Below are 13,155 nucleotides of genomic sequence, written 5' to 3'. Positions count from 1 at the left end.
TGCTGTCATCTGCAGATTTTATAAGCATACTCTGCACTCCATTTCCAAGTCATTAACGACAATAAGGAATAGTACCCGACACAGGGCTGACCCCTATGGGACCCCACTCCATACATCCCTCTAGGCTGACAGTGAAACATTGATAACTACTCTTTGAGTAAAGTCTTTCACCCAGGTGTGTAACCTCTATGCCTGTGTGGGACTCTGAGACCCACCTCAGGGAATATGTTACTTCTCCCTCCACTCACGAGGCTGCAGCCATCGGCACTGAGGGAGTAACAGCCTTGGCTAGCTGCCTGGAAACGCTCAGGGCTTTAGCTTGTGGGAGATGTGTGGCCTCTTTGTCTCCTTGTTGACAAAGGATGGAGGGGACCTTCCAGTGGGTAGAGGGATGGATTCCTCCTTCACACCCCGGAACTAGCTGCCCCTCGCCCCAGTAGCTGACACTGCTTCTGACATCTGTGAGTACATGCTCACAGGACGGCACTGCCTTCGTCACTGGCAGTGGGATTGGCAGGGACAGCACCTGAGGCAGACCCTCCCCCATGCACAGCAGTGACCTCAGGCTCTCTGCAGACTCCGGCAGCATTTCTGGTTTGGTCTCACCTGGGCCCGCTTCCCACCCCCCGCGATGGGCTGAAGCTCTCTGTCGATTCTGGTGGTGTTGCTATGTCAGACACATCCAGGGCACCCCGGAACAGCTAGAAAGTGTTATGGACATCAAGGGCACTGCCATACAGGCTCTGCTGTCCGAGTGCAGCTCCCAGAGGGCCCTCCAAGCATTAGTCTGCCCTTGGAGTCTGGTGTCCCAGTGATTCCAGCGCAGACTGTCTATGGCTGGGACGCAGCCAAACCCACTGGTCACTGGGAACACACCAAAAACAAGAGGTGCCAGCTGGGACATACAGCTCTGCCCTCCCTCCCCAACATCCTGCAGGAATGGCTGCAGCCCATAGGGGGGGCGCTGGCACTTCTAACCACAACCCTGTCCTTTGGCAAAGTGGGAGTTTTTGTAATATTTCTGAGTCTGGTGCGTGCCTCAGTTTCCCCTATAAGGAGGGGATGACTAAGCTTACTGACAAGTCAGATTCAGAGACATAGGGGGTGGGTGTCAGCTTCCTGTCTGGTTGGAAGGAACAGTTATTAAGAAACTGGCTGACACTGACCCGAAGAACAAGAAAATGGGAACTCTACTGACTCATACATCCACCCTCTACAGCAGGGAGCTCCAGCCAGGGGGGATGGGACCTTAGCGTGGCCACGCTTGCAGGACAAGGACAGATGGGTCCCGTGAGAACAAGCGAGGGCTCTGGAAGAAGCGGGGGAAGTCCAAGCGATCCAGAGATCCAAACATGGAGTTTGGGCTAGAGCGGGAGCAGGTTCAGGACATGGGGGCAGGGTTGGGCTGGTGGATTATTGCTTGACCAGAATGGGCAGTGCTTTAACTCTCAGGTTTCGGTGCTGATCTGAGGCCTCCCTGGGCCATGTAACAGGTGACTAATAAACCCACCTGGTTTGAAAAGGCTGCCAGGTGTCACTGCGAACACGGGCTAGATGCCCCCTCCTCATTCTCCCTACTCAGATGTCAAGAAGAGCAATGCTTTATTAGATCAGATATTGGACTCACAAGCAAAACACCTGGGGGGCAACCAAGGGGCACAGGCTGGATGGGCTTGGGGGCACACACACTCAAAACCTATTGGGAGCCTGTCTGGAGACTTGGACAGGGACCGCATCAGGGTGGGGGGTAGGACCAGGATACAGAAGGCAGCACTGAGTTGGGGGGTAAGGGGCAGCAGTAGAGGCAGGTGCAGGGGACACAGGCAGCATGCAAGGGTTCATCTCAGGGTGCGGAGATCTGCATTGGGGTGGGTGTTGGGGGCAGGGGCCGAGTCGGGGACTGGGGCAGGACATGGGGACACGATCAGTAGACAGAAGGCACTGTTAGGATTGGGGTGTTGGTTTCTGTGTTGTGCAGGGGCAAGGTTGGGATGTGGGGGGCAGCACTGGAGCGAGGGGCAGGCAGGGGGCAAATTGGGGATGGCATTAGGAGCTGAGGTGAGGGCAGGTCTGGGTTGCAGTGTGTGTGAGGAAGGCTTGGGGTGGGAGGGGCAGCATGGGGGCAAGGTCAGGATGGGTCGCAGTGTTAAAAGGTGGGATCAGGGCTGAGGGGCAGAGGGCAGCACTTTCCTATAGGGCAGGGATGGGGAGAAGGAGGAAAAAAAACCAGATGTGACCCCCAACTGAGCAGCGGTGTGTGTGGGGGAGGGAGACACTGTGATTCCTGGCCAATGGGAGCAATGGGGGTGGTGCCTGCAGGGAGCGTTCCTCCCCCTGCCAGGCAGAACTCACAGGCCAGATCCGGGCAGTAGCTTGCCTTGATTGGTCCTGCGAGGCTTGTGTCACCCCACTGCAGGTCAGATCAAGGCAAGCCATGGACTGGATCTGGCCGACCGGCTGTAGGTTCCTCATCCCTGCTATAGGGATGCTATAGAGGTTGGGGGGGACAAGCCAAGCTCCCTAGCCGGGGATGGCATGTCCCGAAGTGCAGTAGAGCCACCTGGTGGTATAGATGGAGTGGGCCAGGGATGCAGGCAGAGGGGACCGGGGCCAGTATGGGATCAGGTGGAGCGGAGCAGGCTGGGGTGCAGGTAGAGGGCCAGAGCCCAGTGTAGGGGCAGAGTGTGGGCAGAGCACGCTGGGGTCCTGGTACAGCTCAGCAGTGGGATCTGTGGGGGTGGAGCAGGCTGTGGTGCAGACAGGGGGCCAGGGACTGCCGTGGTCCTGGAGTGTGGGCAGTGCAAGCAGAGCTGGGGCAGGGGTGTGGGTGGAACAAGCAGAGCCAGGGCAGGGGTATTGGGGTGTGAGTGGAACAAGCAGAGCCAGGGCAGGGGTATTGGGGTGTGGGTGGTACAAGCAGAGCCAGTCCGGGGTGTTGGGGTGTGAGTGGTACAAGCAGAGCCAGGGCAGCGGTGTTGGGATGTGGGTGATACACGCAGAACCAGGGCAGGAGTGTTGGGGTGTGAGTGGTACAAGCAGAGCCAGGGCAGGAGTGTTGGGGTGTGGGTGGTACACGCAGAACCAGGGCAGGGGTGTGGGTGGTACAAGCAGAGCCAGGGCAGGGGTGTTGGGGTGTGGGTGGTACACGCAGAACCAGGGCAGGGGTGTGGGTGGTACAAGCAGAGCCACGGCAGGGGTGTTGGAGTGTGGGTGGTACAAGCAGAGCCACGGCAGGGGTGTTGGAGTGTGGATGGTACAAGCAGAACCAGGGCAGGGGTGTTGGGGTGTGGGTGGTACACGCAGAACCAGGGCAGGGGTGTGGGTGGTACAAGCAGAGCCACGGCAGGGGTGTTGGCGTGTGGATGGTACAAGCAGAACCAGGCAGGGGTGTTGGCGTGTGGATGGTACAAGCAGAGCCAGGGCAGGGCTGTTGGGGTGTGGGTGGTACAAGCAGAACCAGGCAGGGGTGTTGGCGTGTGGATGGTACAAGCAGAACCAGGCAGGGGTGTTGGGGTGTGGGTGGTACAAGCAGAGCCAGGGCAGGGCTGTTGGGGTGTGGGTGGTACAAGCAGAGCCAGGGCAGGGCTGTTGGGGTGTGGGTGGTACAAGCAGAGCCAGGGCAGGGCTGTTGGGGTGTGGGTGGTACAAGCAGAACCAGGGCAGGGCTGTTGGGGTGTGGGTGGTACAAGCAGAGCCAGGGCAGGGCTGTTGGGGTGTGGGTGGTACAAGCAGAGCCAGGGCAGGGGTGTTGGGGTGTGGGTGGTACAAGCAGAGCCAGGGTAGGGGTGTTGGGGTGTGGGTGGTACAAGCAGAACCAGGGCAGGGCTGTTGGGGTGTGGGTGGTACAAGCAGAGCCAGGGCAGGGGTGCACTGTGGCAGGGCCAGCACTGGAGAAGTGAGATCTTTGCTTGGTGCTTGCGTGTTGTGCTGCTCTTGTGTCCGGACCCTCCAAGCTGCAGCCGGAGCCAGCTGTCTGCCGCCCCCTCCTCTCCGTAAGGCACAGCAGGGCTGGTGTCCCGCGCCCTGCACTGGCACTTGTCGCCTCAGCGTGACATCATGCGCACAAACTCTGCCAGAGCAACCCAAGGACACCGTCAGTGCAGCGAAGAACCCGGGAGTCCCAGCGCCCCCACTCTCCTCCCAGAGCTGCGGATGGAACCCAGGAGTCTTTGCTTTTAGCCCCCTCCCACTTGATCTAACCATTACATCTCACTGCCCTGCCCGTGCAGTACCTTCAAAATCCACCAGGCCGTCCCCGTTGAGATCCACGTCCTTGAGGATCTCGTCCACCTCGCGGTAGTTGAGCTGCTGACCCAGCAGCTTGCGCATGGCCTCACGCAGCTCGGCTGTGCTGATCCGCCCGTCCCCGTTGCTGTCGAACTGCAGGGAGAGCGAGGCAGGGGGCTGGGCGGGGCACAGAGCCCCCTTGTCCCTGGACTGTCCCCGGCAGAGGTGAAAGTGGGCCTGACCCCTGCTGCCAGCGCCTACCCCACCCCCAGTCCCATGGGCCATGTTGCTTGAGGGAGAGGGCTTGTGGCAAAGGGAGGGGGCAGATGCGGGGGGTTTCCTGGGCTCTGCATCCCCCTAGGAACAGTCCTGCCAACGATTTAAAAGGGCCAGGGGCTCCCGGCCCCTGGCCACAAAGGACTGGCTGGGGTGGGCCCTGTCCTAGCCCTTCCCCTTCCACCACAGGCCCAGCCCCTTCCAGTGACCTAGAGCCGCCCCTTTGCTAAGAAGGGGAGGGGCTAGGGCAGAACCCATCCCCGGCCAGTCCTTCATGGCACCGCTAAGTCCTGGCGCCTACTTTCACCCTGCCCCCGGGGCGCCTCTGCCCACACCTGGGCCCGCCCTGCCCACCTGTCCCTTCAGAGTTCTCCCATCCATGGGCCTGTCCCCCCCCCCCCACACATGGCCCTCCTGGGCCCCCTGCTCGCTGTCATACCCCCAGATGACTCCTGGCTTGCCCCAGCTGCCTAGCCTGTTACCTCAGCCACCCACCCTTTTCCCCGGCTTCTTTCCCAGTGTCCAGCCCCACAAGGGAAGGGAGCCGGTTCAGCTGCCTTGTGTCTGCCCCTGGCTCTGCCCTGTGGGCTGTGGCAACAAAGGGGCAGTGCCATTGGGAGTACACAGCTGGGTACCACCAGGAGCCCATGGTCGGGCCACACAGAGCGTGTGGGGTGCGTGGAGCCAGGCTGGGCTCTCACCTCGCGGAAAGCGTCCCGTAGCTCCTTGACCCCGATCATGTCGGCCGTCTCCGCCAGCATCTTGGGGCCCATCAGCTCCACAAAGTCATCAAAATCCACCTTCCCCCCAGCTGCGGGACATGGACGCCGTTACTGGGATGAGGGAGGGGAGGTTTGGGAAGCTGTGCCTAGCGTGGGGCGCTGTGCCCCACAGGCGGCGCGGGCGAGGAGGGACCACGTCCCAGAGGCGAGGGGCCTGATGTTGCAACAGGGGAGGTGGCGGAGTCTGTAACTCATGGGGGAGGGCCTGACAGGGTCTGTGTCTTGGCAGGATGAGAGGCCTGCGGGGGCTGTGACCCATATGGGGGAGTTCAGATGGGCTCTTTCCCGTGGGGCACCTGATGGGGTCTGTGACCTATGGGAAGAGGGTGTGATGGGGGCCTGTGATCTGCAGGGGCAGGGCTGTGCCCGGCAGGGAGCACGCTGGCAGGGTATGGGGCACGTACAGATCTGCTGTGACAACTCGATGAGTTCCATCTCGGTGGGCATGTAGCCCATGGTGCGCATGCATTCGCCCAGGTCCTTGTAGCTGATGTAGCCGTCGCGGTCCTTGTCGAACTCCCGGAAGGCTTCCTTCAGCTCTGAGCGGGGGAGACGCCGTGACAGAGGCGCCATCGTGGCACCAAAGCCTGCCCCTCGAGGGCTCCCCACACGCCAGCCACAGACAGGGCCACGGGGCCACAGGAGTCTGGGCAGAGATCCACCAAACTTGTTCCACGTTCCACAGTGCTCTATGGGGCAGGATAGTCCAAGGCGACCCCTAGAGGGGAAAAGCCCCATGTCCCAGTCCCCGCCCCTACATGAACCATCCAGCTTCCTGCTCTGGGGCCATATTGGAGCCAGTGCCCCCTAGAAGGGCACAGCCCCAAGTCCCTGGGCATGGTGGGGAGGGTGCAGTGTGCTCTGCTGGGCGACATTAGCAGGTGGGGGGGGGGATCCCAAGCACGGCAGGCTGGCCCCAACCCATAGTCCAGCACCCTCCTTTACCTTCAATCTCCTCCGGCCGCAGCTCCCGGTCCTGGGGAGAAAGAAACGGGAGCCATCAGAAGGTTCGGCTGCTGCGGAGTCTTCCCCAGCCAGGTGCCGGCTCAGCCTGCCCAAGGACTTCCCTGAGCTCAGCCCTTGGGACCCATCTGCCAGACCCTCTCAGTGGCTGCATGGCACAGAAGCTGGCAGGCCGGGCGTGGGGGGCTGCAGGGGAGGGGCACATGGGGTGTGTATAAGCCGGATGGCAGCAATGCTTTGGTGCAGGAAGATGCAGGAGTGGGCATGGGAGGTGAGCACAGAGCAGTGGCCTTGTGGAGGCAAGCGTGGGGCATTGAGCGGAGGACAGGGGCAGGCAAGATACGGCCTGCGGGGCCAGACCCAGCCTGCCAAGCCCCAGGCCGCTCAAAGCTGATGGCTGCTCCCTCCATGTGCTTCTCTGCCCCGCACGCTGTGGGGCGGGAGGATGCTGCGCACTGCCCCTACTCCCAGCCCAGTGGTTGCAGCTCTCATTGGTGGTTCCGGGCAAAGTGTGGCTCTTGACCACTTACCAAGAGGTGGGTGATGGGTGGAGGGTGCCGTGGCTGGGTGGGTGTGCACAGGTGGGGTGGGGCAGCGGGCGTGGGAAGAAGGTGCCATGGCTGGGTAGCCATATAGAGGTTGGCATGGGATGGAGGGTGTGGGAGGACGGCACTGTGGCTGTGTGCAGGTGAGTGATGGGCAGTGGGTATGGGAGGAGGGTGGCATGGCTGGGTGGCCCTGTGCAAATGGGCGTGGGGCAGAGGTCACCGTGGCTGGGGGCCATGTGCATGTGAGTGTGGGGCAAGGGCATGGAAGGGGGGCACTGTGGCTGGGTGGCTATGTGCAGGTGTGGGGGGGGTGCAGGACGCGGCAGGAGGGCACCATGGCTGGGTGGCCTTACAGAGGTGGGTGAGAAGCTGAGAGCATGGCAAGAGGGCGCTATGGCTGGGTAACTATGTGCAGGAGGGTGTGGGGCGGAGGGCGTGGGAAGAGGGCACTGTGGCTGGGTGGCATGTGCAGGAGGGTATAGGGTGGAGGGCGTGGGAGGAGAGCACTGTGGCTGGGTGGCGTATGCAGGAGGGCATTGGGAGGAGAGCACTGTGGCTGGGTGGTGTGGTCAGGAGGGCATTGGGAGGAGGGCACTGTGGCTGGGTGGTGTGGTCAGGAGGGCATGGGGAGGAGGGCACTGTGGCTGGGTGGCGTGTGCAGGAGGGCATGGGGAGGAGGGCACTGTGGCTGGGTGGCGTGTGCAGGAGGGCATGGGGAGGAGGGCACTGTGGCTGGGTGGCGTGTGCAGGAGGGCATGGGGAGGAGGGCACTGTGGCTGGGTGGCGTGTGCAGGAGGGCATGGGGAGGAGGGCACTGTGGCTGGGTGGCGTATGCAGGAGGGCATGGGGTGGAGGGCACTGTGGCTGGGTGGCGTGGTCAGGAGGGCATGGGGAGGAGGGCACTGTGGCTGGGTGGCGTGTGCAGGAGGGCATGGGGTGGAGAGCACTGTGGCTGGGTGGCGTGGTCAGGAGGGCATGGGGAGGAGGGCACTGTGGCTGGGTGGCGTATGCAGGAGGGCATGGGGTGGAGGGCACTGTGGCTGGGTGGCATGTGCAGGAGGGTGTGGGGCAGAGGGTGTGGGAAGAGGGCGCCATGTCTTGGTGGAGGGTGTGGGAGAAGGGCGCCGTGGCTGGGTGGTGTGTGCAGGAGGGTGTGGGGCAGAGGGCGTGGGAGGAGGGCTCTGTGGTGGGTAGTGCGTGATCGTGGAAATGGGGCAGAGGGCGTGGGAGGAGGGCACCGTGGTGGGTAGTGCGTGCTCGTGGAAATGGGGCAGGGGGCGTGGGAGGAGGGCACCGTGGTGGGTAGTGCGTGCTCGTGGAAATGGGGCAGGGGGCGTGGGAGGAGGGCACCGTGGTGGGTAGTGCGTGCTCGTGGAAATGGGGCAGAGGGCGTGGGAGGAGGGCACCGTGGTGGGTAGTGCGTGCTCGCGGAAATGGGGCAGAGGGCGTGGGAGGAGGGCACCGTGGTGGGTAGTGCGTGATCGTGGAAATGGGGCAGAGGGCGTGGGAGGAGGGCTCTGTGGTGGGTAGTGCGTGATCGTGGAAATGGGGCAGAGGGCGTGGGAGGAGGGCTCTGTGGTGGGTAGTGCGTGATCGTGGAAATGGGGCAGAGGGCGTGGGAGGAGGGCACCGTGGTGGGTAGTGCGTGCTCGTGGAAATGGGGCAGGGGGCGTGGGAGGAGGGCACCGTGGTGGGTAGTGCGTGCTCGTGGAAATGGGGCAGAGGGCGTGGGAGGAGGGCACCGTGGTGGGTAGTGCGTGCTCGCGGAAATGGGGCAGAGGGCGTGGGAGGAGGGCACCGTGGTGGGTAGTGCGTGATCGTGGAAATGGGGCAGAGGGCGTGGGAGGAGGGCTCTGTGGTGGGTAGTGCGTGATCGTGGAAATGGGGCAGAGGGCGTGGGAGGAGGGCACCGTGGTGGGTAGTGCGTGCTCGTGGAAATGGGGCAGAGGGCGTGGGAGGAGGGCTCTGTGGTGGGTAGTGCGTGATCGTGGAAATGGGGCAGAGGGCGTGGGAGGAGGGCTCTGTGGTGGGTAGTGCGTGATCGTGGAAATGGGGCAGAGGGCGTGGGAGGAGGGCACCGTGGTGGGTAGTGCGTGCTCGTGGAAATGGGGCAGGGGGCGTGGGAGGAGGGCACCGTGGTGGGTAGTGCGTGCTCGCGGAAATGGGGCAGAGGGCGTGGGAGGAGGGCACCGTGGTGGGTAGTGCGTGATCGTGGAAATGGGGCAGAGGGCGTGGGAGGAGGGCACCGTGGTGGGTAGTGCGTGCTCGTGGAAATGGGGCAGAGGGCGTGGGAGGAGGGCACCGTGGTGGGTAGTGCGTGATCGTGGAAATGGGGCAGAGGGCGTGGGAGGAGGGCACCGTGGTGGGTAGTGCGTGCTCGTGGAAATGGGGCAGAGGGCGTGGGAGGAGGGCACCGTGGTGGGTAGTGCGTGCTCGCGGAAATGGGGCAGAGGGCGTGGGAGGGGCGCGGGTACGTACGAGCTGGGTGATGGCGATGCTCTGGCGCAGGAAGATGCAGGCTGGCCCCACCAGCCCATGCAGCACCGAGTAGCTCTGCAGGGGTGGGGTCTGCACAGAGGCGTCCGGGTCGTCGGGGTCATGCCTGCTGGGGGCCGGGGAGCCCAGGGTGCCCGAGCGCCGCTTGCCGTCCTGTGGCAGAGCAGGCAGTTAGCAGCACGTGGGGCCCGGCAGGCGCCTGGGACCCAGGACGGGGGCGGGGCTGTACTGGCAAGTCACACGCACCGGGGCTGGATTCCTGAGCGAGAGACGGACGGAGCAACGTGGACGGGTCCGAGTGAGGCTTCACCCGCCAGTGCCCCCCCACCCAGGCCCCTGCCTGGCGCTTACACACCCATGAACCCTGCTGACACCACTCCAGGCAGGCAGCACTGACCACACTCACGGGCACAGTCCCTGCTGCCCCCCTTCAAGCCCTCTGCCCCCACATGCCCGACACAAACCTGCCAGCACTTCAGCCCCCAATCACACATGCAGCCTCCCTGAGAGACCCACAATCCCAGCCACAGCTGATGGGACAGCAGAGCTTGTGGGGGCGCCTGCGTGGCACCCCACGGCCACTGGGGGAGCTGAGACGCTGGTACCCGAGTGTGTGCTGAGGGGGTACCGGGGCAAGGATAGAGAGTCTCGATTGACCTGTTGCTGGGATCTCAGGGGCAGGCAGGCATGAGGCGGGGCCGGGGGTGGGAGTGAAGTGGGGCAAGAGCCCCTGGGCAAGGCGGGGCATGGAACACCTGGCAGAAGGAATGTGGGGTGCTTGGGGGACTGGGGCCCATGAGGGGGGCATGGAGAAGCTGTGGGGCTGTTGTAGGGCAGGGGTTCACAGGGGGGCAAGGGGATCTTGCATGTCCCTGCCCCATCCCCGCCGGGCTGGCTCAGTGCCCTTCAGCAAATCTCTCAGGGCGGCCCTGGGCTGTGCATCCTGCAGGGCTGGGCTCCCACCTCCCCCTCCCTCACGCCGCTGGCCCCACCAGTGGGCATCAGGGACATGGGACCCCCTGCAGCCGAGATCCAGACAAGGCCCCAGCAGGCAGGAGGAGCCGGCTGGCACCAAGGCATGACGGGAGCCCCTTGTGGGTCGTGCTGCCAGGGGCCCCAGGCCCTGGTGTGGAGGCGTCTCCGGCAGCAGCAGGGTAGGCCGTGTGGTTGCCCAGAAGGACGAGGAATCTCAGCGAGGGGGAGTGAAGGGCAGGGGTGAGCCATGGGCTCCAGGTGCCCACCCAGACCTGGGGAGGGCCAGAGATCGATGGCCACCACGTGCCCCTGCCCGCCCTGCTCCCCCCGGCCTTACCTTGGAGACCCTCCTCTCAGGGGTCTTGGTGCAGTTGCCCATGGCTTGCGGGCCCCTCCCCGTGCCAGAGAGCATGCCAGTGCGGGGCTGGCCCCGGCCCTGGCGCTGTGCCTGGCGCTCCGGCCGGGTGGGGTTTTTTATAGTAACAGGGGCCGGTGGCTGCGTGGGGATTTGAGGTTTTTATTGAATATCTCTGGATATGCAGGGCGCAGGGGCGGGGGAGCTCTCACACACGCATAATCCTGGGATTACTCCCCTCCGGCACTCTGCTCCGGGCACGGGGACAGCCCCCGCCGATCCCCACAGGCCCCGCTCTCCGCCACCCTGCACCCCCGGGGCTCACGGCCCCTCCTGCTCCCCACGGCCACCCGCTACCACTTGGGCACCTGCCAAGGGGCACAGCTCCCCCAGCTGGTGAGTGGCCCTAATCCCCAATGACAATCACCAGGGATTTACAAATCTCTCCCCGCGCGGGGGGTGCCGCCCAAGCCCTGCGCACTGTCCCTCCTGATGGCAGGGGGACGGGACACCAGAGGGAATGTTTGGGGGGGGCACGAGGGGTCACAGCCCCACCCCCGACTTCTGCCTTCCGTGTGGTGTCGGCTACGTTTTCTGAGGGGCGCATTCTATGGGGCCACACCGCCTGTGAGGGAAGCCCAGCAGGCGAGGTGGCAGGGGCCCTCACTGGGCAGCCATGCAGCATGGGGAGGGAGGGAGCAGCGGGGCAGCTGGCTGTGAGCTGTGCCCCCCACGTGAGGCTGCTGCTGGCTCCCAGCGCCTCCCCTGCCTGCTTTGGGGCGAGCGCTGCGTTCGCGCCCGGGAGCCACGGAGAGAGGCGGGAGGGCAGGGCAGGCCCTGTGATGGGGTGTGGAGGCTGCGGGCCTGCCCCCGGGGAGCCCCTACACAGGGTGGCTCCCAGGCTGGGGCCCCTCACAGAGCTCGTGGATCCATAACGGTGCCGGGGGGTCTCACCATGAGGCCTGGCTGCCAGTCTGCGGCATCGCCTGGTTCCCACACGGCTGCTGCGCTGGGGGGAAGTCGGGGCTAAGCTGGCCTGGCTACTGGGGCATCGCGAGGCACCCGGGCAGGAGCTGGCGCTGCGAGACCCCGCAAATAGCACCGTAGCGATGGGTGGAGAGACAGCCCCACCTCTGAGAGCCCAGCCCACCCAGCCTGGCTCTCCCCACCAGCAGGTTCATGGACCTTCCCCCTGAACCGCTGCAGCCCGAAGCCCCACGGGGGAGCCTGACCCCTTCTGGCTGGCTCAGGGTAACTCCATCAGGACAGGGCCTGGCCTGGGCAACTGGCTGGGGGGTATATCTGGGATACCACCCCAGTGACCCCAGTCCCCTATCTCAGCCCCCCCCCCATGCCTTTCACTCTGTCCCCACCATCCCTCTCCCACGGCCCAACTCCCTCCCCACCACCCCACCTTTCCCACGGCTCCCCGTCCCACCCCATTGCTCTGTCCCGCCCCTGCCCCGCTCCCCAGTCCCGTCCCACCCCCCTCCTGCCCAGTCACCTGCCCAAAGATGGATCCGAGCATGGGTACCAGGTCCTCGGCACCCTGGGGCCCCTCCGTGGGGGCCGTGCTGGCCTTGCCTGACGACGCCCCCTCCTCCGGGCTGCAAGCTCCGCGCGGGTCCATGGTCCCCTTCCCCAGGAGCCCTGCAGGTCCAGGGGGCTCCTCCCCCTGCGGGGTGCAGCCACCCTTCCTGCGCGAGCGCCGCCTGCTGCCTGGCCACTGGCGGGAGCTGCTCCGGGGGGCTGGAGGGGGGATCCGGGGCTCGGGCACCTCGTTGCTTAGGCGCTGCGACTCCCGCAGGAAAAGGAACATGCCTGGGACTGGCTGAGCTCCCCCCTCCTCTTCTTCCTCCTGCCTCTTCCTCCCGCACTCCCTCTTTCCTTCCTCTTCCTCCCCCTTCCGCACTCCTTCCTTCCCTCTTCTCCCACTCAATTCCCTTCTCCTGCCACTGGGCTCCCTCCTTCCTGCCTCTGCCTCTCCCTGCCACACTCCCTCCTTCCCTGGCTCCTTCCCACCCTCGTGCGCTCCCCCAGGCTGTGCTGCGTGGTCCCTGGCTCTCGGCTCTCTGGGCTTCCCTGCAGGCTGCCAGAGGGGTAGGATCCAGCTGGCAGTGCTGTCCAGCCCCCCACCCGCCCGTCCCCTTCCCGCCGCCTCTCCGAATCAGGTTCCCTCATTGCTGGGAGTGAGCGTGCAGGGGGGTGGAGGGGGAAACTGGATCTGTGGGGTCAGACATGCGACCCGGCCCCCTCTCCGCCAGGTAAAACTACCCGTGCAGCCCGAAACCAGAGCATGCCGGGGCTCCCAAGGGATCGCAAGGCGGGGCACTGTGGCTACAGCACCTCCCAGCAGGGGGTGCTGTGCGGGGGGGAGGGAGCAGGAGATAAGTGACCAGATTCCCCGTTCGATAGCGACAGTCCTGATATTCGGAGCTTTGTCTTAAATAGGCGCCTATTACCCCCCACCCCTGGCCCAGTGTTTCACACCTGCTGTCTGGTCACCCTTGGGGGTTGCTGGCTGTGGGGGCTA

At 64.5% G+C, this 13,155-nt stretch overlaps 1 protein-coding gene across 1 annotated transcript; it reads right to left on the bottom strand.

Moving 5' to 3' along the window:
* Window positions 1–1,585: 1,585 nt before the first annotated feature.
* On the bottom strand, window positions 1,586–13,098 carry CABP2 (calcium binding protein 2). The gene is made up of 7 exons (XM_075929102.2): window positions 12,127–13,098; window positions 9,275–9,445; window positions 6,231–6,261; window positions 5,690–5,824; window positions 5,205–5,314; window positions 4,233–4,380; window positions 1,586–4,069 (listed from the first exon to the last, which is right to left on the bottom strand). The coding sequence occupies exons 1-7, from the start codon at window positions 12,439–12,441 to the stop codon at window positions 4,044–4,046; spliced, it is 936 nt and encodes a 311-aa protein (XP_075785217.1). The 5' UTR covers window positions 12,442–13,098; the 3' UTR covers window positions 1,586–4,043.
* Window positions 13,099–13,155: the final 57 nt, after the last annotated feature.

The sequence above is a fragment of the Pelodiscus sinensis genome, chromosome 5 (genome assembly GCF_052426305.1).
Source record: "Pelodiscus sinensis isolate ZL-2025 chromosome 5, ASM5242630v1, whole genome shotgun sequence".
Lineage (NCBI taxonomy): Eukaryota > Metazoa > Chordata > Testudines > Trionychidae > Pelodiscus > Pelodiscus sinensis.
This window is presented reverse-complemented; position numbering and strand designations above follow the sequence as displayed.